The sequence below is a fragment of the Varanus komodoensis genome, unplaced genomic scaffold (genome assembly GCF_004798865.1).
Source record: "Varanus komodoensis strain SLA01 unplaced genomic scaffold, ASM479886v1 scaffold52, whole genome shotgun sequence".
Taxonomy (NCBI): Eukaryota; Metazoa; Chordata; class Lepidosauria; order Squamata; family Varanidae; genus Varanus; species Varanus komodoensis.
In genome coordinates, this window is record NW_025336114.1 from 3113448 (window position 1) to 3138645 (window position 25198).

A 25198-nucleotide genomic window follows, 5' to 3' on the forward strand; every position below is an offset into this window, starting at 1 on the left:
CTGCATTAAACCAACTCCAGCACCCTTGGGCCACACAGCCTTGATGACGCTAAGATGTAGTAAATTATTCGCTTAATCCTTTTGTCAGGGCCATCTGGTTCCACTCTCAGCCCACAAGGATTTTAACTCTTTCATGACAATTATGGATGAAAACAAGGACTAGGCCCAACATATGATATTTCAATCAAATAATTATTTAAATACCTTACTGAGACACAGGAACCTTGTCAGATATCATTCCAGAATGGGAAAGGATTTAGAAGTCTGGCCAATAAATCAAATGCTATTAATGACTGCCCATACCTGTTAGTTTAGTATATGCTTCCATATCTTCCAATGCTGTAGAGATCTTGTATTCTTTTCCTGCAGAACCCTTTATTCTGATATAGGGATCAGCTTTTAAAAAGGCATCTGTAATCCTGATTTCAAACATGCAACACAGATTATTTTTGGCAACTAAATTCTCCAAATTAAGGATGACTAGAAGTTAGTGACACAAAGGCAAAAGGTGGTGAAGTTCAATCTATATTTATCTCTTATTATTTTCCAGTAAAAACCCATTTTGCATAACAATTGAGAAATGTTGGGAGGTAATTCCCCTCAATCATTCAATAAGACTATAGAAACAGAATGGACTAATCGATTAGATTATTTCTTTCATTTCTATATCACCCAATAGATGAAGCTTTCTGAGAACAATTTATACAGTACAATATAAAATAAGGGACACTTAAAAGTTTTAGTAGAAATTTCAAAGCAGAATTTAAAACCATTTAAATAACAAGTTCAATACAACTAGAGCCATTAGAAAAAGGGGGGAAACACCAGCTGACAGAAGCTGTTCAAAACCATTAAATACCCCATCCTAGAGGATTATGTTAAATTGCACCAAAGGAATAACAGAATTAGTGTTAGGTAGTTTCAGTGGCAGATTATTCCATAACCAGAAGGTGCCACTCAGAAAGCCCACTCTATTTTGTTGAACACGGTGACTAAGCAGATTTAGGTTGGGAGAGAAGCTCCAAAGAGTATCACAGTCCCAAGCTATACAAAGGTTTCTAGGTTAAAACTAGCACCTGGAATCTGGCATTGAAATATAAAGGCAGTCAATGAAAGTGGACAGGAATTGCTGTTACAGGTTTGAAACCTCTGCTCCCAGTTATCACATTTGATGGTCACATATGATGGTCACATTTTGCTCAAGCTGCATCCTCCAAACACTCATCAAAGGCATTCCCATGTAGATGCATCACAGTCGGGTTTCAAAGAGGCAGAGGAACTAGAGATCAAATTGCCAACATACGCTGGATCATGGAGAAAGCTAGGGAGAGTTCCATTAAAACATCTACTTCTGCTTCATTGACTATGCTAAAGCCTTTGATTGGGTGGATCACAACAAATTGTGGCAAGTTCTTCATGAGAAAGGCGGAGCAAGATGAATCACCAGTTGGAATTAAGATTGCCAGGAGAAATATCAACAACCTCAGATACGCAGATGATACCACTCTCATGGCAGAAAGTGAAGAGGAACTAAAGAGCCTCTTGATGAGGGTGAAAGAGGAGAGCACAAACGTTGGCTTGAAACTCAACATTAAGAAAACTAAGATCATGGCATCTGGTCCTCTCACTTCCTGGCAAATAGATGAGGAACAAATGGAGGTAGTGACAGATTTTATTTTCCTGGGCTCCAAGATCACCTCAGACAGGGACTGCAGCCAAGAAATTAAAAGACGCTTGCTCCTTGGGAAGAAAGCTATGGCAAATCTAGACAGCATACTAAAAAGCAGAGACATCATCCTGCCAATAAAAGTGCGTATAGTCAAGGCTATGGTTTTCCCAGTTGCAATGTACGGCTGTGAAAGCTGGACCATAAGGAAAGCAGAGCGCCGAAGAATTGAGGCCTTTGAATTGTGGTGCTGGAGGAGACTCCTGTGAGTCCCTTGGACCGCAAGGCGATCAAACTGGTCAGTCCTAGAGGAGATCAACCCTGACTGCTCTTTAGAAGGTCAGATACTGAAGATGAAACTCAAATACTCTGGCCACCTAATGAGAAGGAAGGACTCACTGGAGAAGAGCCTAATGCTGGGACCAATTGACAGCAAAGGAAGAAGGGAACAGCAGAGAATGAGGTGGCTAGATGGAGTCACTGAAGCAGTCGGTGTGAGCTTAAGTGGACACCGGGGGATGGTGAAGGACAGGAAGGCCTAGAGAAGTGTTGTCCATGAGGTCAAGATGGGTCGGCCATGACTTCGCTACTAACAACAACAATCTAACTTGATTATCAGAGCACAGGGTACTGAAACCAGATTGTTCGGCTAAGCGCCGAAACCAGATTATCCCTGCCCAGATCAGTGAATAGCTGGGCTCATGAAAGAGTGCTTGGAGCTGTCTGGCCATGACCTGCACAAGGAATTTGCCTAGAAAAAGTAACATTTGCTACCAACATAAAATGGTTAAAAACTTCCAGGTCTAGAGGGTTTCTTGTGGAATGGTCCCACAGCTGATTCTTTTAAGTGACATGAAACCATTTCTTCTTGCAAATTGCCACTGATTGCTTACCTGGCCTAATCAGTTGTTCCTTCCCTTCAAATGGGACAAGGATCCAGTATGGAGGGAGTTGCAAAGGACTCTCCAAATACCTCATCAACATACATGGCCTGTACCGTCAGAAACTAATTAAAAAAAAAAAGCTTGACCAAGCTGTGCTCTTGAGACCATGCCTGATTCAGCTGCCTGTAACACTGGAGTCTGACTGATGCAGGAGTTCTGACAGATGCAGGAGATTTCAACTCAGAAGTGCCTAGCAAATATGTTGCAGCAGACCACAGATGTGCTATAATGTCCTTAGGGCCAATGTATAAGGTCCTGGATGACCTTAAAAAGCTCTGCTGGGCAGAAAAGCCAACACTGAATGGAACGAAATGTTTCTTTGCCACTTTCACTGCTCCTGAGTATACCTGATATACTTTAATTGCATTTATATCTTGCCTTTCTTCCACTTGCAAGGAACCCAAGGTAGTTTACAAGGCTCTCCTCTTCATGTTTTACTCTCCTCTTCATATTTTATTTTATATTGTTATTTTTGTATTTTATTGTATTTTATTTTGTGTTGTGAGCCGCCCCGAGGCTTTGGCAAGGGGCGGCATAGAAATGTTTAAATAAATAAATAAATAAATAAATAAATGTTATCCTCACAATAACAACCACCCCATGAGGTTGGTTAGAATGAGTGCTGCTTCAGCACTCTAACTACTACACAACAATGGTTTTAAGTACTTATCAGGGTTCAATTACATCCACTAAGTTTTTCTCCATCTGCTCTCAAGCCATTGCCTGCTGTGTTTCACTGCTCTCAGTTCCAGGGTGTAACATGCAACTGCCCAGATTATCGCTATGTCCCAAATTTCAACCAGGATTTGACAGGATTGCCAGATATATCAACTGGGAACCCCCAAAGGTGCTCTGAAAACCATCTGAATCTATTAGCCTCAAGAAGCAGACCATCTTAACAGCACCAAGCAGAGCAGAAAAGCTGCCATCAATCTGTATCTCAGCAGGTGGTGATCTTGCAAAGACAGAGAGGCTGAAGCAAAGTCTTCCATTTTTAGATCACTTATCCTATGCCTGGCTGAAAAATACAAATCTAGAGTATGTCCTGCTACATATGCTGGGCCAATGGCATGCTGAGATGGTTCCATGGTTGTCATGGAGTCCATGAAATCCTGAGGTGCCCAGGATAAGGTGCCTTCTGCATGGATGATATGTCCCACAAGACCAACAACCCTGGGGACTTCAGCATCACAACCAAGACAGCCTCTGTCAGTTCAGGTAGGGAGACTGCAGACAACAGGAGATTAATAGATGTAAAACTTTAGACAAAAAACCACACTGATAGTAACGGCAGGAAACAAACACCTCTGTAGAAGAGGCACAGTTCTGTAATGTATGTGCGTGCACACATATACCATCTAAAAACAAAGCATACTTTTAATTAAAAACTATTTAGTCATATACAAACTAATGTAAATGTTATCAATTGAAACTTATTAATACTATTATTAATTACTATACATTATTTATTATTGACATGGAATTTATTAGCCATAGGACTGAAACACACACTTACATGGTTTCAATGATGTTGCTAACTTTGTGTTGGTAGGCTCTACGGTGCAGGCAGTTTCGTGTATGAAACATGTCATACATATTTCCAACCTCCTAAAGACCAAGATAAAAATTGCTTATTTACCTTTGATGTTAATGCCCTAATTATAAAGCAGTATCTTATTAGCAACCTTCTTTAGAATACATCCTGGTAACACACTCTTTTGATTCTGTAACTTGTCAGAGATACATGAGACACTTCCTTGCATAAATGTTTGAGCCCCATGAGTGCCTGAAAGTAGGTAACAGGGAACTGAGGATATCCTGAGAATATTTTGTATGAATAAACCTCCTAATATCTTATGCATATTTTCTCAAAATTGTCCCTCTGAGTACAATGAATCTTGCTCCCACGTAAATGGGTATAGGACTGCAGCTTAAATCTATCAGATCAACTTTTGTTCCTCGTACTAGATGCTTGTTGAATAACTAGGAAAATAAAAGAAGCTCCTAGACACAGAAGCAAAAGGACCCTTTAAAAGAATCCATGCATAATATTACTTTCTGATTATTTGGCAAATAAATATCCTCCCCCATGTTTCAGGTATCCATTCTTACATTTTAGCACCAGTACAAGGCCATTGGCCCGCTCTGTACATAACACTAAGTCATTTCATGGCATTGAATTCTGGGTTGCTGCATGTGCTGTTCAACCCCCTGCAGTGGGGTTCAGGGATCTTTGAAATTCCAAGGAAAGCAATATGCCAGGGCTAGGTTTGCTCATAAGGAGATTTATTGAATAAATTGAAGAACTTACAACGCTAGCATATTCGCATTCAGTAAGGCTCCTGTCAGCTGGAATGGTCAGCAAAGCCTGCTGTTCAGGGCAAGTCCAGTTGTAGCTAGGCAACCTACTGATAAGCAGGGTTACAGGAAGGGCTGGCAGAAGCCATATATTACCCTGAGGAAGGGATCTGTTACTCCTAGTGGAAAGTCATTTGCATGAGAAGGGAACATGTCAGCCTGGTTCTCAGCAATACAAGGAAGCCACACAGATCCCCAGGAACACCCTGCTGTGCACCCCCACCCCCAGAAACCCTGTCAGATAACTCATTCTCCCACCATCTCACTTCTTCCAGCAAAGACTCTGCTTTAGGTGCCAGCTTCTCTTCCACCCTCAACACTCTGGCCTGCTACATATTATCTGCATGTTAAACTGTCTGGCTAGTCCAGCAGTTAGTCCAGCTCCCCAGGCTCTTCAGCAGCACTTGGACCACTGCTCACTCGCAGAAGGGCTGACAAAAGTATCCTCTGAGATGCCTCTGATTTCTTAACAGCTCGGCATGGGACCATAAAGGTGCCAAGCACAGGTTCCAGGAAGGCAGCTTGCAAAAAGTCATGCCCTGTACAAAAGTAGCAGTGTAACTGAAATGTAAGCCAGAAATCAGGCCTTGTTATGATCTCACAGCAAACACTTTCTCATTAATTGATGTTGATGTCATGGGGCATCCTTTATCTACTTTGTATGCTGAGCCAGACAAGATGGAGGCTTTGTCCATCAAAATGGAAGACACTCATGGCCTGCATGTACAAATGCAGCTACGCTTTTATTAACCACAAACAAGCCAGAAAAAGAACCTGTGGTTTGTTGTTTGATTGTGAACTCTGGGTTATTATATGTGAATTCAGAGTTGTGGATTGTTTTGAATAGTTTCACCAGGCTACAGGATGATTAAAAAAAGTTCTGCTGTACATGTCAGTAACACAACACCACAAAGACATTTGGGATATAGAGAGGACAAGCAAGGCTTATATAAATATCCCATAGCTTAAATAAACCACAGGGTAGTGTTGTGTGCAAGTTAGCCTACTGGGTATTATTCTGAACATTTGTCCACAACCAACATTTAAAACTAGACGAGTGTGGCAACCTGTAGGCCAAAACATCGGAAATGGCACAATTCTCATCGGCCCCAGACCACATAGCTAACAGCAAGGGATGGTAAGAGTTTTGGCCTTCCAGATGTTTTGGTCTCAAGCTGGCTCACCCTTGAACTAAACCATGTCCTGTACACTACTCAAATTCTCACCTTTAATTTTCCAGAGATGTGTGTTAACCTGTTGCAACAAAAACAGTCATACAGCACCTTGAAGTCAATTTATTATGGTGCATGGTGTTTCTGTGGACTAGAACCAACTTCATCAGATAAATGGACAATTGCCCTGGGTTAGCAGATTTTGCACATGCATGCATAAGGTGAGAGGAGAATGCATAGCTAGAAATATAGACAGTAATAATTACAGTAAAGTTTAAATATATCTGGACCCATCAGATGCCACAACCATGAAGGGACCTTGGGTAAGACATTACCGTTCAGGTTAATGCTGATGTACAAATCAATAGTTATAACCAACACAGGTATATACACATGCAAGTTATCAACATATAGCTGGAGCAGAAAAAGAATCCCCTTTCCCTTGACTTCAGCACATGTGCATCCTTGAAATGTAGCTGACACTAACCAGTTACCATTCCAGCTAGCGGACACTTGACAGATGTCAGCAGCTTGAAAAAAGGGCACTTCATACCACCCTATCTCAACTTCCTCCTCTTCCTTAGAATAACACCCCATTCTCCTCCCTTCCTTGGAAGCATTTCCTTTCCCTTTGGTATTCGGGCCAGAAAGTTCATGCCATTGTGACTTTTCACATCTGTAACCTAGAAGAAAGTATTAACTGTGTTACATGTAACCGTTTAACGATCAGTGTACAAGGGGTGTTCAATGTATTCTCGGTATCAGGTTGATTTGCTATTGATGTGGGTAATTTAATTATTTCATTAGCTAATGACACTGAGGGTATGCATGCAAAATTTCAAGTAAGTGTGATCATTAGTTCCCTAGTAATCCTCAGTGAAAGACGACCATAATGACTGATGTGATAATGTTGAAGAAAATCGAGCAGCACGCTGTGATTAAGTTCCTTACAAAACAAGGAAAAAGTAAAAAAAATCATTCACGAAGAGATGGTGGTCATTTACCAGGACTCTGCACCTTCATTATCTACTGTTCAAAAGTGGTCAAGTGAATTTAAAAGGGGCAGAGAAAGCACTGAAGACGACCCTCACTCGGGCAGGCCTGTTACTGCCACTACGAAAGAAAATGTGAAAAAAAAAAATTGAGAAACTTGTATTGAAAGATGCCCGAATAAAAATCAAAATGTTAGCAGAGATGACAAACCTATCCGTTGGTACCATATTTACTATTTTTCATGACCATCTTAACATTTCAAAGGTCTGTGCAAGATGGGTGCCGCAAATGCTCATGGCGCCTCAGAAGCAAGTGCTAGTCAAGTGCTGTAGGGAGTTTTTAGAGCTCTGTGGTGAAGATCCATCAAGTATTTTCGACCGGATTGTTACTGGAGATGAAACTTGGGTTCATCACTATGACCCTGAAATTAAGCAGGAGTCCATGCAGTGGCCTAAAAAAGGTGCTGACCCTCAGAAGAAATTCAAAGTCACTCCAGCAGCCAGAAAAATCATGTTTTGGAACTCAAAGGGAATTTTATTGAGTACAAGAAAAAAGGTGAAACCATAAACGCAGCATCTTACACAACCACTCTGCGTAATTTAAGAGAAGCAATTAAAGAAAAAAGGCAGGGAAAACTGACCGCAGGTGTGCTGCTTCTTCACAACATCGCGCCCGTTCACACGTCGCGTGTTTCGAAGGCTGCTGTGCGAGACTGTGGTTTCGAAGAAATAAACCACCCACCCTATAGCCCAGACCTGGCCCCCAGTGACTACTACCTATTCCTGAATTTAAAAAAAGATCTTTGTGGAAAGTGATTTTTCCTGACGATGAAGAGCTCAAGGCGGCAATTAACGCTCATTTTTTAGACAAGGAGGAAGGATATTTTTTACAGGGAATTGAAAAGTTAATTTCTAGATATAATAAGTGTATTGAAGTTATGGGGGATTACATTGAAAAATAAAAATTTCAATTTATTATTCCTTTTTATTCATGCTGATACAGAGAATACACTGAACGCCCCTCGTATAAAAGGGTCAGCTTAGGACTGCTCAGGTAGGGGTGTGTGTGTGTTTATTTATTTATTTAGGAGGCATCTATGCTGCCCCATTCACCTAAGTCTCAGGGCGGCTCACAAAGTGTACCATCTGGAATGATTTGTTGGTTATTCTCAAGAATAAATTCTTTAAAAGAAAACTTTCCCCTGTTGTGTATTTTAGGCACACACACACACCAGTACACAGACCATTTGGTCAACAATGTCAAAGCACTGGTTTGACAGCAATATGGAATAGTGCTTCCTCTTAAGCATTCCAAAAATGGAGTGGAAAACCTCATCTGAAAATAATTGTTCAAGCTGTCATTAAGAATATAACAACACTCTTGTTGAAGTTCTCTACTTTACTCAACACAAATTACCTTGTCACGGGTACAAATACACTTCTCTTCGTCCACTAGACAGACACGAGCAAATTTAATGAAGCGTTCATAATCAAAGTTGTTCTGGATCCCAAGATGATGACAATCCCTAAGTATGCAGAAACAGAATTATGCTCAATCAGTTATGAATTTTGGACCCCATTTTTCATATATTATGAATACAAAAAATCCTTAACTGATATTAAACACACCCACACATACACACACAAATTAATGCTTTGACAGACAAGTCTACTTATGAAAAAAATACAATTGAAAGTATTTCACACCTCAGTAAAAAAAGAATAAGGATGTACATTATCACTTTATGTATATTTTATTTTAAAAATCTATATAATTGTTTGGAATGTACTGATATTTATATATTTGATTCTCCCAAGCACATTTTCGCATTTCCAAAACATGTTTGTGTGTATATGTGTACCTATATAACATGCATGCAGTTTGCTGCAGCACCAATGTTATCTTCAGACATACTATACATTTATGTTAACTTATAAAGGGGTAAATACTGCTGATGTAATATCATATTAAAATGTTCCAATGTAACTTTTATTAAAGTCTCACAAAAACCTCATCCAACAGAACTCCACTTAGAAGACTTTCCTGCTGAGGGGAAAGGGAAGCAATTTTACTCCTAGTGAGTGCCTCTACTAGGTCTCAGTGCCTTCCGTGAATGGAAGGAAAGAGCACTTACATCCACAAAAGGGCAAATCGGGTCCCAAACCACTGGCCAGTTTGCACATAGTAAGAGCGCATGGACTGTTGTGCATAAGTGGGACAGAACAGACATTGTTTCCAGTCCACCAACCACTCCCACTTTGAAGCAACAACATGATTCACTAAATCATGATGCATGAACCTGATTGCTTAGGGATAAACAACCCAACAGTTAACTCACAATTTGTGGTTGGGTTAACCAGATGTGTACATCATGAGTTTGTACATCATGCCTAACAACCTACAACTTGGCTGATCTTAAGCTGTTGACTAAAAGTGTGAATGGCTGGTGCACTGCACCTCTTTCTCACTCATGTATAACAGCCCATGGGTTCATACTGTACAGTCATATGTGCAACCCAGGTCACTATATAGATTCCTCACTTAATTCTCCTGATAAATGAAATGTTCTTTAAACTGTAATTCATAAGAACTGCTTTTTTAATCAATTAGGACTTAATGTATATACACAATCCATTACTATTTGCTTTTTACACCATATTTTCTAATTAAAACTGTCACAGAATCTATAGGACTGTATCAGTTCATCTTACTAACTGTTAATTCAAAGGACTTCAAAAATTGTTTAATATGTAGCATCCTCAGTCTCCCAAGATGATGCCTCTCTTAATATACCCTTCTGAGTCATTTGATCATTTTAACTGTGTGATGTAAGTGGAGGAAGACATAGTCTAAATTTTGTCCATTCTGCATAAACAGTTTGCATACATGGACTGGGCTTAATGTCTTCCCTGAGAGGGTCATAATATATATCTCAAAGACAGATCATTCCCAGTTTGTTCTTAACTCCTAACTGAGCAGAATCCAAACATTTTCACATGTTAAAAATTTAATATGCATCATTTTATACTGTGAAAATTCTGGTAAATGGTACTTTTTACAGGAGCTACATAACATGCCAAAGGAATCCTACAAGTTCACCTGTCAATACCGCTAGCACAAATATATTGCCATGCTTTTATTCTAGCCTTTTTAAAGGAATATTAACAAATAAAAAGATGTATAGGAGCGCATTAACTGTAGTTACACATTTTCATCCATGTTAAATTTAACGTGGATGAGTGCTGATTAATATCTTTCATTAATTAAAACATTTGATAGGTAAGGGACTATCAATACTTCATTTATCAATAATAAAATTTCTCCAGATCCTTGAAAAAGCGGCAAGATTTCTATACCTAGCAAAGTAATCCCATTTATCAACATCAATTCCACTTCTTTTGTTAGCCACTATCTCATAAAGAAAGCTCTTTTCTTTTGATCGCCCACGATAAGGCCACGTGTTCTTCTAATCGTCCATGGTAAGGATGAGGAAAAGGGAAAAAAAAGCATTAGAATAAATCAATCCATAGTAAGCACTAAGTCAGTATTAAATCAAGGTTTCTAAGTGTAGCTTATCCCAGGAATACTGGGAACAGTTATACTGCTAATACTTTATTACTATTTTTAACTGAAACTACTATTAAGACCAACCTACCCCACATAAATCAGGATAAGATCAAGAACCATTTCCTGTTCCATAGGATGTTTAATTATTGTGTCACATGCAAATAATGCTTGAGTTAAGCCTGAAAGATTTCCTTCCCTCAGCAGGAGGGCATCTTTGGATGCCTTCCTCTGTCTTTTACACTCTACCTGTTGTAGTTATTACAGCAGCTAAGCTTAAGGTGCTGAGTTACAGCATGTGAGTGTAAAACCTTGATGTCATTTTGACGGCCAGTCATCTTGCCAATAGTTTATCAGTGTAATTTTGTTCAGCGCAAGTGCACATAGATTCATCATCTCTTTGCTGTAAACCTATACCCACAGACCTGAAAGCATGCCCAGTGCCCAACAGTACTTGTTCCTGATTGCCCCCACTAAACCACGCCGCATTTAAACAGCACACAGAAATGTGGAAAGCAAGACTCACCAAAACACCTGGCTTTGCCTCAATAGGTCCCGCTATCAGTTCTTTGATAAAGTCTATATCTTCATTCAGTTTGAGACCATAATATTCCATGGCTGATTTTAGCTTATTGGACATGATTAAGTGCTCAAACATCTGAACAGAAGCCTGTTCATGCTACAGAAAAGCAAGTTTTTAGTTATTAAACCAGAACAATTGCTGTCAACAAAACAATTATAATTCAGTGCAAAACCAGTAAGACCTGCACATCCCAGGGAGGAAAAATCCCAGTTTAAGAATCCAGGATATGCAAGCTTAATATCCACATACCACCTCTTCATTCCTGCTTTGTTCCTCCCTTTATAAAAGCATGGAAGGAAGCCATAACTAACACTTAACCATAGCTTCCTGATACATGAAAACCTAACACTATGGAAAACTGTTTCCAAATAAGCCAGGATTTATAAACTAGCAATTTGAGTGACAATTTTTCTCCAAGATACTGTAAGCAACTTCTATTAAAACAAAAAACTGTGGAAGTCCCCAGTTCTATCCTCTCTTAAAGCATCATGGTTAACATACTTAAGGACCACTCAATTTATTAGGGATATAACGTGTGGTTTTGTATTATACTGCATGCAGAAGACCCACCTTCCATTTTAATCCTGGACAAGCTAGTGGGATGAATCTTCCATCGAACATATGTGAGAATGGTCCATGACCTAAAAAATAAGGATTGTGTATTTTATCTATATGGCAGGGGTATGATGTATGTGCATGAGAATATGTGTGCGTATAAACATACACATTGTTATATTAATTTTGGCATTCCTTCTAAGGCAAGGTCAAACCTCCTAGAGCTAGTGGATAAACTTTCAGCCTGGTCAACTTGCCTGTATTTTGCCTTATCCCCAAAATTCCAGAGTATCTAATAATCACAATAAAAAAAGCAACCAAAAAAAAAAAATGCAATGCCAAAGCTTCATAGGAGATAAAACTTTGAACAGAATTTTGTTCAAATTCCCACTGGAATATCAGGATAATATCCAATGGTGCACTTCCACTCTACAGATTCTTTTCTGCCCTGCCAATTCAGTTGTACAAGGGCCAGGTCCCACTAAATGCACTGCAAACATGGAACGCACCACTTACAACAAGGGAGATTTAAGACTTCTAGCAGATGCCCCAAAAGAAGACTATCTGGAAAGAAGAAGATGGTGGGCATGTAGTGAGCAGAGCCAGCTGGAGCCAGGGGTCAGACTAGATGGCCTGGGAGACCCCTTCTGACTCACTCTGTTTCTACATTTCTAAGACAGCTCAAAAGGTTATGTAAGATCTGTCACCCTTTTTCCCAAAATGAACATTTCTACTTGTTTTGGTTGGTCAGGAGCTCTAAATCACCACTATGCAAGTGGTAGGAGCGGCTTATACAGTGCAGTCAGTGAAGCAGAAAACTGGTAGGGGCAGAAATATCCTGGTGGATTTTCCCACAGTGCTTTTGACTGCTTATGGAAGGCATATGATACTGAATCTCCCATGTCAATGTGTTCCAGAGTCCAGACACCACTGAAATGGCTTTCTTTTATATTGCTTCACACTTACCTCACCTTGGTATAGAAGAGGGAACAGGAATGCTCCTAGTGCCTGAAGCAGGCTCATACTAAGGGAAGTGATTCTGTATGTAACCCAGCCTAGCACATTAAAGGTTAAAACCTACACTTAAACTTGAGAAAGGAAACAAAAAGGGCAGTAAAAATGACAAAATATGATGTGATCCAAAACCTTAGTGCCAGTCAGCAGCCTAGCTACTCTATTTTTTGCCAACCCAGGTTTCTGGGCACATTTCAAACGCATCTACTTGTTAAGTATGCTCTGGGCAGTTAACCTGTCCATGTGCTCTTCTGAGGCCCTTATTCAGGCATAATTATCAGAAGTATATGAATGCATATGGAAAAGGAAAGAATGGCATAAAACATTTTAAATAAAATAAATGATCAATCTAGTCTGGATGTAAGCAAGATGTGTACTAAATAGAGCATGTTTTCTCCAGCACAAACAGCACAACTGGTGCACTAGCCTAAACAGAGCACAAACACTCCTTGTCACAGCTACCACTTCTATTGAGAAGAACTAGAATTTACGGACGACTACAGAACAAGCTGAATGCCAGCACTGGCCTTCTTTCATATACCTTATGGATGTCCTGTAAGAAACCTAGCTCAGGCTGAATTGTACATTAGGGGTAGTGACAGCCTAGAGTGTTGGGTTGTAGCCAATCTAAGCAACCTTTGGGCCCTCTGTCTACACTGGTGGGAGTTAGAGCAACTCTCATCCTCCCCTTTACACCACCCAATAATATTTGTTGCATTTGTATCCTGCCTGTCTACTAAAGCTCATGGTGATAGACATTGTTCCACCACCCAGGTTTATCTTTACAACAAACCTGTGAGTTATGCCAGGCTGGAAAAGAGTTGTAGTGGGATCATTTACTGGAAGAAAGTGTAAGAAGGAAATAGTATGAGCTATTTGCAGTATCCAACACAGGGCTTTAGCCTACCTAGAGAAGTAATAGATATGTGTTGCTGTGAGAAACCTGTAGAATGGGATAGTACATTTATTTACAATGTACATACCACTTTTGTTAGTGTATTTGAAAAGCAACTTACCCAAGTCATGACAAAGGCCAGCAATTTGGACACATAAAATATCTCTCTGGTCAATCAACAGTTCTGGTTGTCGCTCTTGAAGTGTCTGGACCAAACGGCCTGCTAGATGGCTAACCCTGTTGCAAGAATGCAAAAAGTTCAGTTCTGCATTTCTTGAATGTTAGAGTTAATACACACACATACAGCAGGTCATAATTGTAGTATAATTATGGTATGTCATCTGGCTTACTTGCATCTAGAACTACAACATAACAACATCCAAATGTTATTTAACTATTTGGCTTCTGATTACTAAATCCGTGGATAACACATCAGAGCCAGTTCCTCTCTGGCCCACTCACATAGAAACACTCTCTATACATACTTATTCTCCATACTTGTGCAGAAAGCAACAAGTGACAGGTACTTCCAGGTACTGTCCTCATGTATGAAGTAAGGTCTCAATCCTATGCATGTTTAGCCAGAAAAAGTTCTATAAATCCCAGCATTCCCCAGGCAGCTGAACAATTCTGTTTAAAAATGCATAGAATTGTATCTTAAGTTGCACTCTATCCCAAATGCAGGAAGGAAACAGGGTTATGAAGGCAATTTTTATCCAGGATCAACAAATACACACACATGCATGGATGCAAAGAAATTATTACATGAATGAGTTTTCATGCATTAAAGTTTATATCATAATTGCTAATCTTTTAAGCCTACAAGGCTCTTATTTTTGTTGCAATGGATTTACATGGTTGTTATGTACCGTCAAGCAAGCTCTGACTTGTGGGGACCATATGAAGGAATGGCCGTTAAAACATCCTGTCCTTGAGAACCCCGCATAGCTTTTATAAACTCAAGACTGTTTTTTTTCCAGCAAGTCTTGCCTTCTCGTAACATGCCTGAAGCACAATCTCAGTTTTATCTTTCAGGGCAAGTTCCTACATGATGTATCCAGGATGTACTTGTTTGTATTTCTGCCAGTTCAGGGAATTCACAAAGCATTCCCTTCATCACTGTCTTCTAAAATAATCTATTTTCTTCATTTCAGTTTTCTTTACACAGTTCACGTCTCAGACCTACATGTAATAGCTGGGAACAGAAGAGTGCAGATGCTTTTGGCCTTGGTCTCCAGTGAGTTGTCCTTATATTTAATTATCTTTTCTAGTTCCTTCATTGCTGCTCTTCTAAGTCTGTGTCTTCTTCTGATTTCTTGGTTGCAATCTCCATTTGAACTGATGACTGAGCCAAAATCTTTCACTGTTTCAATTTCTTCATTGTTGACAATAAGTTGTACAATTCTTCTGTGGTCATGATTTTTTGTTTAACTGCAATCCTGCTTTTGTACTTTCTTCTTTCATGTTCATTATTTCAGTTCTTTGCTGTTTTCTGCCAGTAAGATGGTATCATCTACTATGCCTCTGAAAATCTTTTGATGTGATTTTTAGTGCAGAAGTGAGAAAAATTGTTTACCTAGGTTTGAGGTTGGTGAACCTGTACCTGCTCAAAATGAAAATGAAATGTTGCTGACTGAGATGGCATGAAGAAAACTTCAAACTATTTAAGGTATTTTAGAGGAAAAAAATCTTCCATACACTGCAGGACTTCCTTATATCCTTATAAACTACTGGGGAATTTAGTGGAGCTGCTATTAATATTCACAGGCACAGGAACTTTTCAGTGGGTGACCAAGAAAATAATTTCAATAAAAACAAAGATATCAACAAAGAAGAGCACATTTCTTACCCAAGGGAATGTTCAAAGCGGTTATGTGTTGCTCCTGGGAAAACATAGTAACTACCACCCAATTGTTTAATGTATCGAAGACGCTGAAACTGAGGTGTGTCAATGATTCGAACAAGGAGAGGATGCATTTCAATGTGACCATGAACTGGGTCATTAAATACCTAGAATAAAGCAAACTTTAAGTTGAACAGATGGCCTACGTGAACTAGGACAGTTCTCTTAAAAGAAATAGTTTTTTCAAACAGAAAAAGATGCATTGGCATTCCCCGTTTTTATGTTAGTAAGTTTGTCACAGGGGAACCAAAAAGATAGTAAAGGGGCTTTTTATATAAATAGATACATCAGCTGGGATTAAAACAGCACCCATGCAAAGTATATGCTGAAAACCAATACAGGTTGGCAACACTTAACAAGCAAAGAATCCCTTACAATAAATAGCCCCAGTTAGCCCTACAACCTGCTCAGCAATGGCAGCTATTGGTTGGGAAGAAGGACAAGGAAGAATTACAGATATATGTAAAATGATTTAATATTTTTGCATTTGAAACGGGATAGCTTTTGCATTATCACTGTAAGCTATTTTTATGCTACCAGTTTTCTTGGATTAGTGGGCTAGCTTCATTTAGCTGCCAGCAGAGCTAAAGAAGTAAATGATCACTGAAGAGTGATCACCTTTAACAAACAGAGGCTGCCCACTTTGCAGATTGTTTTTAGATTACAGTAAATGTTTCTCTCACCTTTGTTATGTCAGCATAACTTTGTGCCAGTCTGTGGAGACATGCCAGAAGTTCCGTTTTCACTCCTACTGTTCTGAAAGCCATTAAATATATTACCTAGTTAAATGGATAGTTCAGTATTTTATTAAACAACATAATTGACTTTAAAGCTACTTTAGCTGGTATTATTACAAACATTTCTATAGCAGTTTTCCACAAGAGAGCTTCAGAACTGAAGAGGGTATTATGAGCTTCCTTCATCTCTATTTATAATGTTCCAAATGTTTACTAATGGAGAGGAAGAGAAGAGATGACAAATGTAGACCAAGCATAGATAACACAGTGCGCACGTATGTACTTTTCCCGATACTCACCAAGGTACAAAAATGACAAAACATATTATAAACACTTGAACATGCAGAGCCATATATTGGAGTGGTTAAGAGTGAAGGACTGGAACTCAGGAGATCTGGGTTCTAGTCCTTTCTCAGCCATGAAACTCACTAGGTGACTTTGGGCCAGTCATACACTCAGTCTAATCTACCTCACAGAGTTATTGCTGTGAGGATAAAATGGAGAAGAGGTGAACTTTGTAAGCTGCTTTGGATTCTTCACATGGAAAAAATGTGGGATAAAAATGCAATTTAATTATAATAATAATGCAAAAGGTAAAAACAATTTTACTAGTAAAACCAGTTGCGATGAGTCACCAGGACCTGGTGAAACATGAGATTAAAATCCCATCATATGCCATCAAATATGCCTGAGAGTAGAGATTATTCCACAATAATTGGGATACCACAAAGAAAGCCCTCTCCTTTGCTCCCATCCTCTCAAATCTGACTCAGCGGACAGCCTCAGATGTTAGTGCAGTATACAGAAAGATTTTGCGTATACAACCTCATGAAACAGGAATTAGCTGTACATGGTAACAATTGTTTTTCTTATTATTTGGCAATAACAGTTTCTAAGCTAAAGATATAGAAGTCTCTATCTGAAGGTTACAGAGTTCTTTCACTACCTATATTTACAAAATATTCTTATTTTGTAATAATAAACATCTTATTTATGATGTTTTATACCTTTTTCTGACAACTAATATGATTTACAAAAAATCACAACAAGAAAAATTAATAATATAGTAAAACAATAACAGCAGTATTTAAAACCAAATTAAAAAGGTGCTACCTCTCCGTCTCAACTGCTTTCAATCACGACACCAAAAGGAGTGCTTTTCTTTGGAAAAGAAACTTTGGAAACGAGAAAGCATGCCCAAAAAGTGGGCTTCTGCAACTAGGAGTGTCTTCAAAAGGGTCTACTGTTCTATTGAATGTTAAAAACCACTGAATTCTCACTTTTTAAACTGCAGCAATTATTCTGTCAACAGTGAGACTACTGAGAAGATAGAATATGCACAGTTATGCTTGACACAGTGCTATTATTTGAACAAGGCATGTGAAAAGGAACTTTTTTAGTTTTCTTAAAGATGCTACAATTAATTAATTTTTAGCCTTTGAAAACCAGCAATATGAAGATTAAAACCACATAGATAGTAAATGCAGAAGTATCCATTTAGGAATTAAAACACACATTCTTTTTACTATTTAAATTTGATTAAAGTTTTCCTTACCGAATTCCCATTTTTTCAAGATGAGAGATAGTGAGAGAGGGCAAAGCTGAACCAGTAATTTGATTTTCTGAGGAGTAAATAAATTTATTAACAAACTGTTAGCTTCATTTGTGGCTCTTAAATAGTCAAGCTTCTGAATTGCTTGATATTTTAATTATCTGTGCAGATTTCACATGAAAATGCCTCAAAAATGAGGAATATTCAAGCATTATATATTATTCTGAATTAATATATCTGAAATATTTTCTGAGTAATAAACAAAATATTTAATCAGCACATTTCCATAGTATACCTTGTTTAGTAAACTTAGCAGGACTTCAAAGAACTATACTACTAATTCTGTGCACTGAAACATCATTTTAGACTTCTTACAACTGGGGTTTCCAATTCCAGATAGCAGGTGAACCATGGTTAGCAGTAAGCAAAGCTTACATGATTTGGATATAAAAGCAAACCACATTTATTATGAGACAGTAAATACAAAAGGGAACTAGGGAAAATGAGGGAAATGCAAACATAGAAATTTTGACCACTAGCCATTGCCATGATGTGGCTACAACAAACTGAGTCACTGTTTCTACATGTAGTGTAGCAATTTTCACGGCCAAGAACCAAGTCTTAACTATAAGAAGAGATTTGCATACTTAGAATAGCAGCCTTAAATAGTTTATCTTACCTTTAACTCAATAGATTTGAATTAACTGTTTCTAATACTAGTTGGGATTCACTTGTACAAGGCAGAAACAAATATTTACAGTCCTCACATTATCAAAACTGGAGATCAGTTTTAGATGTCATGCTAAATGTACCATCAAGAGAAGGCAAAATAGATAATAATGTCTAATGGCTGGATAATAGGAAGGAGTATCTTTCAGAACCCAGCTAGAGAGAACAAAAAGAGAAATGGAGGCAGGTGACCAGAAGAAATCAGCTTTCCTTATTTTTTTAATAAAATTTCCTGGGGATGAGGACTTAAGGCTATGAGCATCATGGGGAGCTGAAAAACTCCTCTTGCTTTACTATACAGGGATGTTTCAGGAAGGAGGGAAGATGGCCAAATGTCCAGCAGCCTTTAGTACAGCAGAGTAGAAAAGAGAGGCAACCTTCCTCCGTTAAACCATTTCTTCACCTATTCTGCATGCTCTGGAGAGTACAAGACTCCTGTTGCAAGACAACTAGAGCTGAACCAGAATCACTCCTCTTAGAGACTGAGAATGCACTGCAGCATTTTGTTATGAATCCCCATTTGTTTCCTTTACCACCAATATGATTTGATCTCCTACCCCTTTTCCATTTTAGTCTAATATCAACCCTGAGAAAACAGTTAACTCTGAAATCTGAAGGCAGTCCACTGCTTTTATTATTTAATCAATCCTGATAGAATAAACCCTATTTAAACCCTATTTTGAATTCTTTATAATGGACTAACATGGGAAATTCTCAGCATTTTGCCAGATAAGGCAGCAAACTTTTATTCTCTACATCTCTGAAAATAATTTCTCATGTGATTCAGCATGTCAATTGAAGAGAAAAACACTGCACTTTATTACAGCTTTTCTCGTGGAATGCCTACTTAGCATATGAAGAGCCATGAGATTGTCTATTCTTTGTACTTCCTGTTAGCTTGATAAGAACCCTCTCCCAGGTATCTTATTTAAATCAAGGCTATGGAAATACTCTGGGCAAAGAACACACCTATTAACTGATAATACAGTTCTCACAACAGGTTATTTAGGCAGATAACACATTCAAACATCCCGGGGGCATTTTAAAAAAAAACCCTGTAATGCAAGTTTACAAGTTAATGGCTCAAACTACTCCTGAAGTCTTCTCTGCTAGAATGGGATTAATGAGGAGTTAAGCTGTTAACAAGCACCTCCAAAAATTTTCAGCTGCCCATAATTTACTGGACAATTTACTGAAAACAGCAGAGCAGACCATTTTGAGCTTACATGGGAGTTCCAAATTCTACAATCCAACAATAACTATTACAATGAAGCAAATTTGCACAACTGTGGGCTGTCTTTCAATCTCTCTTCATAAGGCAAGATGCTGTAGGGGCGAGATGGGGGTGAAGGGGAAAAAATGGTGTTGAAAGTCATATAGTTTGTAATCAAGTTTTAAAATGGCGTGGAGAAAGAGGCACAGGTTTAAAAGACTTAAGCTCTTCTAGGGGTCAAGGGCTGCATATTGCAACCAGAAAACATAATGTCACCTAGGTGAAACATTAAAGTTGCCGGTAGAAGAATCATGAGAGGGTTTCGGAAAGATTATGTTAAAAGCAAAGCCTTAAATGGTAATATTGAAAGAGGAAGAAGGTGGCTTGAAGAACAGCCAGTTCTTTTAACATGGGACAGGTGTACTTAATCCGCATTATGGATGCCATCCTATACTTATTTCAACAGAGGAAAAAGTTTTCCGGCTCCCAGCATCCCTCAGCAGCAGGCTAAGCATTTGGGAACCTTTCCCCATGTGCCTGAATATGAGTAGGATTGCATCCTAAGTGACTTCCAGCGCAATCCTATGCAGATCTGCCTCGGAAAAAGCCGCGCTAAACATGGTGGACCTTACTTGAGCGTAAAACGAGAATGAAGAAAGCTCTCTTCTTTATCCCGCCACGGAGAGGAACCGCGATCCTCTCCCAGCCGGTCCCGGAGAAAGGTACAACTACAACACGATTCGAGTCGCTTTGAGAGCCCCTTACACCCAAACGAAGTTTTAAGCCGAACGTGCAAGGAAGGCACCTCGAGAGAAACTGCCTGTCCAGAGAAAACAGCAGCTCGGCTTAGCCGGTCCTTTATTTTGGGGAGCGAGAACAACGTCAATTTCCGGGTAGTTTTTGAGACTTCTGGGACTGGAGCCTATTTCAGGCAAGCCGACCCTACGCTGGATCCCTCGGCCGGCCGGCCCGCCCGCCCTTCCTGTCATGGACGCCGAAGGCGCGCAGCAGCGCGATGTCGCCCCAGCCTACGTCGCTTCAAGGTCCGGGGAGGCTGAAATTCCCGGCATAACAACGCGCAGGCCAACGAGGAAAGGACCCACTCAAGCAGGCCAGTGTCGGCTTCTCCCGCTCACCTCGGAAGCAGCTCAGCAGCTCCGGGTCTTGGAAGCCGCTGCGCCAGAGGAACGTGCACAGCTGCTCCACGTCCCAAAGCCGGGGCTGGAGCCCTCCGGCTTGCCCCGCAGAGACGGGTTTTTCAGGTGTGCGAAAAGCATCGGCCGGGCTGGCGGGCCGGGCCCGCTTCGGGGTTCGTTCGCTGTCGCTGTCCCACATCGCCCTCTCTTCGATGATGAGGGTAGCGAATAGCCTCGGTCCTCCTGCCTGCTGCGGCTCGACTAACGGGACAAGCGGCCTCGCTTTGCAGCGAACAAGCCGCCTCCGCCGGGAAAGGGAGCCACGTGGCCTCGGCCCTCCTCTCAGCGCCGCGATGGGCGGGCAAAGCCGTCTCTGATCTCTCCCTCAGGGAAAACCCGCCCAACGAGATAAGGGACTGGGCACGGAAAGGAAGCATCCTTCAGTAGTTGGGCTGCGCTGTGAAAATGGGTGAAATGGGAAATGGGTCCCTTCCTAGGCCGCAGGTCCCGTCTCCGGCTTTGGGAGTAGCGTCCTTCTCGGGATCTCCAGGGAAAGAAGTAAAGTCTCCGCGTGGGGGACACAAAGTGTGCATTTGGTTTCAGAGCTTCTGCGTTGTGCCATCCTCAGGCATAGGCTGGCTTTGGCCGAGCTATGCTTTATCTATTTAAAATATTTCTATGCCGTCCTTTGCATAGCCTCAGGAGGGCTCACAACAAAATAACCATATAAAATACAATTAAAATTCAATAGTAAACACTAAAACATTCAAACCCATTCAAAATTAAAAGAAAAAGATGTGACTGATATTTATTAAAATTATTAATTTAATTAAGATGATGGGTCTTTACCTGGCGCCAGAAAGAGTAGAGTTGGTGCCAGGCAGACCTCTCTGGGGAGAATATTCCATAGTTTGGGTGTCACTGCAGAGGAGACCCTCCTCCGAATAGTAACCTTTAGTACCTCCTTCAAAGAGGGTTCCCAGAGCAAGGCCTACCCTGCTAATCTTAAGGGGTGTGAGGGAATATAGGGAAAGAAAAGCACATATACTTTCCATGTTGTCCCTCATTTGCTATTAATACAGCAGTGTTTCTTTTAAGAGGCCCCGCCTATGTACAGAAAGCAGCTGTATTACATGAAAGGTCGGTATGTTTGAACTTGTCTCCAACCTGATGTTCTCCAGACAACACAATCAATTTTTAGGAATGCTGGGAATTGCAGATGGGCAATTCATAAATTCCTACAAGGGATTGCATTTTTATTTATTTCAATTTTTATAATGCCCAATAGCCGAGGCTCTGGGCAAAGCAGTGTAATACTCTAAAAAGGCAAAAACAGTACAGAAGATTACATGACATAAAAATTGTTCACTCAACAATTTTTAAAAAATGCTACATTATTGCAAAAGCAACTTGGCTGCATCAGTAGAAAAAGTGTGAAAGTTCACCCACCAGAGGCAGATAAATATTTAAGGCATTGTAATCACATACACAGGGAAGGAACAGCTACTCATCACCTTTCTCCATTTATCTCTACTTATCTTCTCAGTAGTGGGTAATTTCCCTTGGGAATTAGGATGGGAACTACTTAGCCACTGACTTAAATTCTTGTGGGAGTCATAGCAACACCTTTGATTACTGTAAGGTTGAAAGTTATTTGATGAGTATAGTTGATGCATATTTGAGGTGACACAAGGAAAGTGGCATCAGGTCTGGCCCATACCTTTTTGTGTGCAGAGTACTGTCCAGCGTGCCATTATTTTCCAATGGAAATAAAAGGATATGGAAATGAGGGTATGTACTCCCCACTAAGGTTTGGGTCACCCCAAAACATAGACTCAATGAGGAAACTTTCCATTGAGACCACCTAATATTGCATTGAGCTAAACCCTTAGCTTTGGTGTAAGCTGATCTCAAGTGTCATGATCCCATGCCAGTAATTTTCATTATATGTAAAAATAAGCTGCTTACATTAATAAGAACTGTAGGTCATGTGAAATTTGAATCACAAAATTAGTTTTGGACAATTTGTCATATAGAATAAACATGGACTATATGACATACTGTCCCTTTACTATGCCTTTAAGATGGACCAGAATTGTTTCTGGCTGAAGCTTAACTTTTTGTATAATGCAGATTTATAGGTCAAAACACTATACCAAAGTTTAGGAGTAAGGAGAAGGCAGAGGGTGTTGCACACCAAACTAACCTTTAGGATACTTCCAAACTTTTTACCCTTTTCACCAGGGCTGATCAACACCAAGCTTTTATTTTAAATACAGCACATTAATTGCTATTTTCTGTCTATCACCTTATCCCTTGTCCTTTTATTCTGGAATTTATGTCCAGCTTTATTCTGATTTTTCTTCATCTTTTGTGTGTGTTCACCTGGCACCTTCATTGTCTTTCCCAAGGGTGTGACTAAAAATTTCCAAAGCATATTAATCAATAGTGTTTGAGAGGCTTGGGAAACCATTGTGAGGATTAAGATGTGGTTCTGAAGAGGGCTTTCCAATACACACACACACAGAGGGAGAGAGAGAGAGAGAGAATTGTACACCTCCACAGTAGTAAACACCAAATCTTACCCATTTTTATAAGAGCAGGTAAACGCATGAATATTAACATTTCCTTGAACTCCACCATTGGTTTTAAGAGCATAAATGAAGTATTACAAAGGCTCTTGCTCTTGGACAATATGGTACCCAGTTTGTGGGATCAGTACGAATGAAAAGGATCGCTAACAAGCATAGTGCCAAAATACAATTTTAATAAAATTCCTGAGGATATTAAAGTTCACATAAAGAATACATTTGCATTACTGAACTTAACTGACTATGAACCAGAAGAACTATGGATTGAAACTAGGAGCAATATTAGGGAAGAATGCCAAATGACAATTCCTGTAGCAAAAAGTAAAGAAAAACCTTTATGATAGAAGAACCACAATTGCAAAGGACAAGTGAGACGCAAAAGGCAACAGGAAAAAGTGTCAGAATCCAGAATGCAACTTTTCAGTTACTTTTGTGTAAAGACAAAAAAGAACTATTACAATGACCAGTGGAAATAGAAGAGAACAAAAGAGGAAAAACAAGAAATGTCTTCCAGAACATCCAAGAAAGCAAAGGGAAATTCAAGCCTAGATTAGGAATGCTGAAAGACCAAGAGAACATACTATCTGACCAGGAGAAAATAAAGAGAACATGGAAACAATAGAAGAGATAAAAAGATAACAGGCTCTTTCGTATTGGAATCCTATGAAGAGCTTGAATATTAGAAAGCAAGTGAAAGCTGCTGCTTTCAAACCACTTTGAAGGACTTGAGTACCCAGATTACATAGGGTTATCCAAATCCTAACATGCCTATGCCAGCAAACATGGAAAATAAAACAAAGGCTTACAGACTGGAAATATACATTTATATCAATATATATTCCAATCTCCAAGAAAGGAGTTGCCAAGAAGTGCAGCAGCTATAAAATCATTGCACTGATTTCCCATGCAGGCAAGTGATAGTCAAGGTGTTGCAACAAAAAATTTTACGCTACACGGAACGAGAAATACCTGACATTCAAGCCAATTCCAAAAAGTGACACTCAGATTGTATAACAAATGCACATTAGTTACTGAATAACACCAACAATTTCAAAAGGACAGTCTATACTTTATAAAACTACAGCATAGCCTTTGATTGTGTGGATCATGAGAAACTATGGATGGTTCTGAAAGAAATAAATGTACTTCAGCACTTGATTGGCCTGATGTGTGACCTTTATTGTGAACAAGATGATATTGTCAGGACAGAATATGGAGAAACAGAATGGTTTAAAGGTGTCAGACAAATGTGTATTTTATCTCTCTATCTGTTCAATCTGTACACAGAACATATTGTAAGAAAAGCTGGATTAGGAAGTAGGGGTGAAAATTGGTGGAAGATACATGAATAATTAAGACATATAAATGATACCAAATTTACTGGCAGAAAGCAGCAAAGAAATGACTCCTAAAGGAATGTGAAAGAAGAAATTGTGAAAGCAAGACTAGCTGAACATTACCAAAAATTATGACTACAGAACAATTACAGAGCTTTATCGTCAACACTGAAGAAATTTAAAGTTTTTGTATACTTTGACTCAATCAGCAATTCAATTAAAGGCTGCAGTTTTTAAGACAGATTTGGAAAGGCAA

At 39.5% G+C, this 25198-nt stretch overlaps 1 protein-coding gene across 3 annotated transcripts in view; it reads right to left on the minus strand.

Moving 5' to 3' along the window:
- SAMHD1 (SAM and HD domain containing deoxynucleoside triphosphate triphosphohydrolase 1) overlaps positions 1-21302 on the minus strand; it is a 32892-nt gene extending 11590 nt beyond the window's left edge. The window contains exons 1-11 of one of the 3 annotated variants that reach the window (XM_044447517.1): positions 21015-21302; positions 17940-18006; positions 16331-16403; positions 15594-15754; positions 13866-13981; positions 11851-11921; positions 11224-11376; positions 10490-10599; positions 8550-8658; positions 4127-4218; positions 304-419 (exon numbers count right to left, since the gene is read on the minus strand). In XM_044447517.1, coding sequence (XP_044303452.1) covers positions 304-419; positions 4127-4218; positions 8550-8658; positions 10490-10599; positions 11224-11376; positions 11851-11921; positions 13866-13981; positions 15594-15754; positions 16331-16403; positions 17940-18006; positions 21015-21213 — 1267 coding nt within the window. In that variant the 5' untranslated portion in view covers positions 21214-21302. Of the gene's footprint in view, positions 1-303; positions 420-4126; positions 4219-8549; positions 8659-10489; positions 10600-11223; positions 11377-11850; positions 11922-13865; positions 13982-15593; positions 15755-16330; positions 16427-17939; positions 18007-20510; positions 20934-21014 lie in introns of those variants that run through there. The other 2 variants (XM_044447518.1, XM_044447519.1) reach the window with 2 other exon arrangements.
- Positions 21303-25198: the final 3896 nt, after the last annotated feature.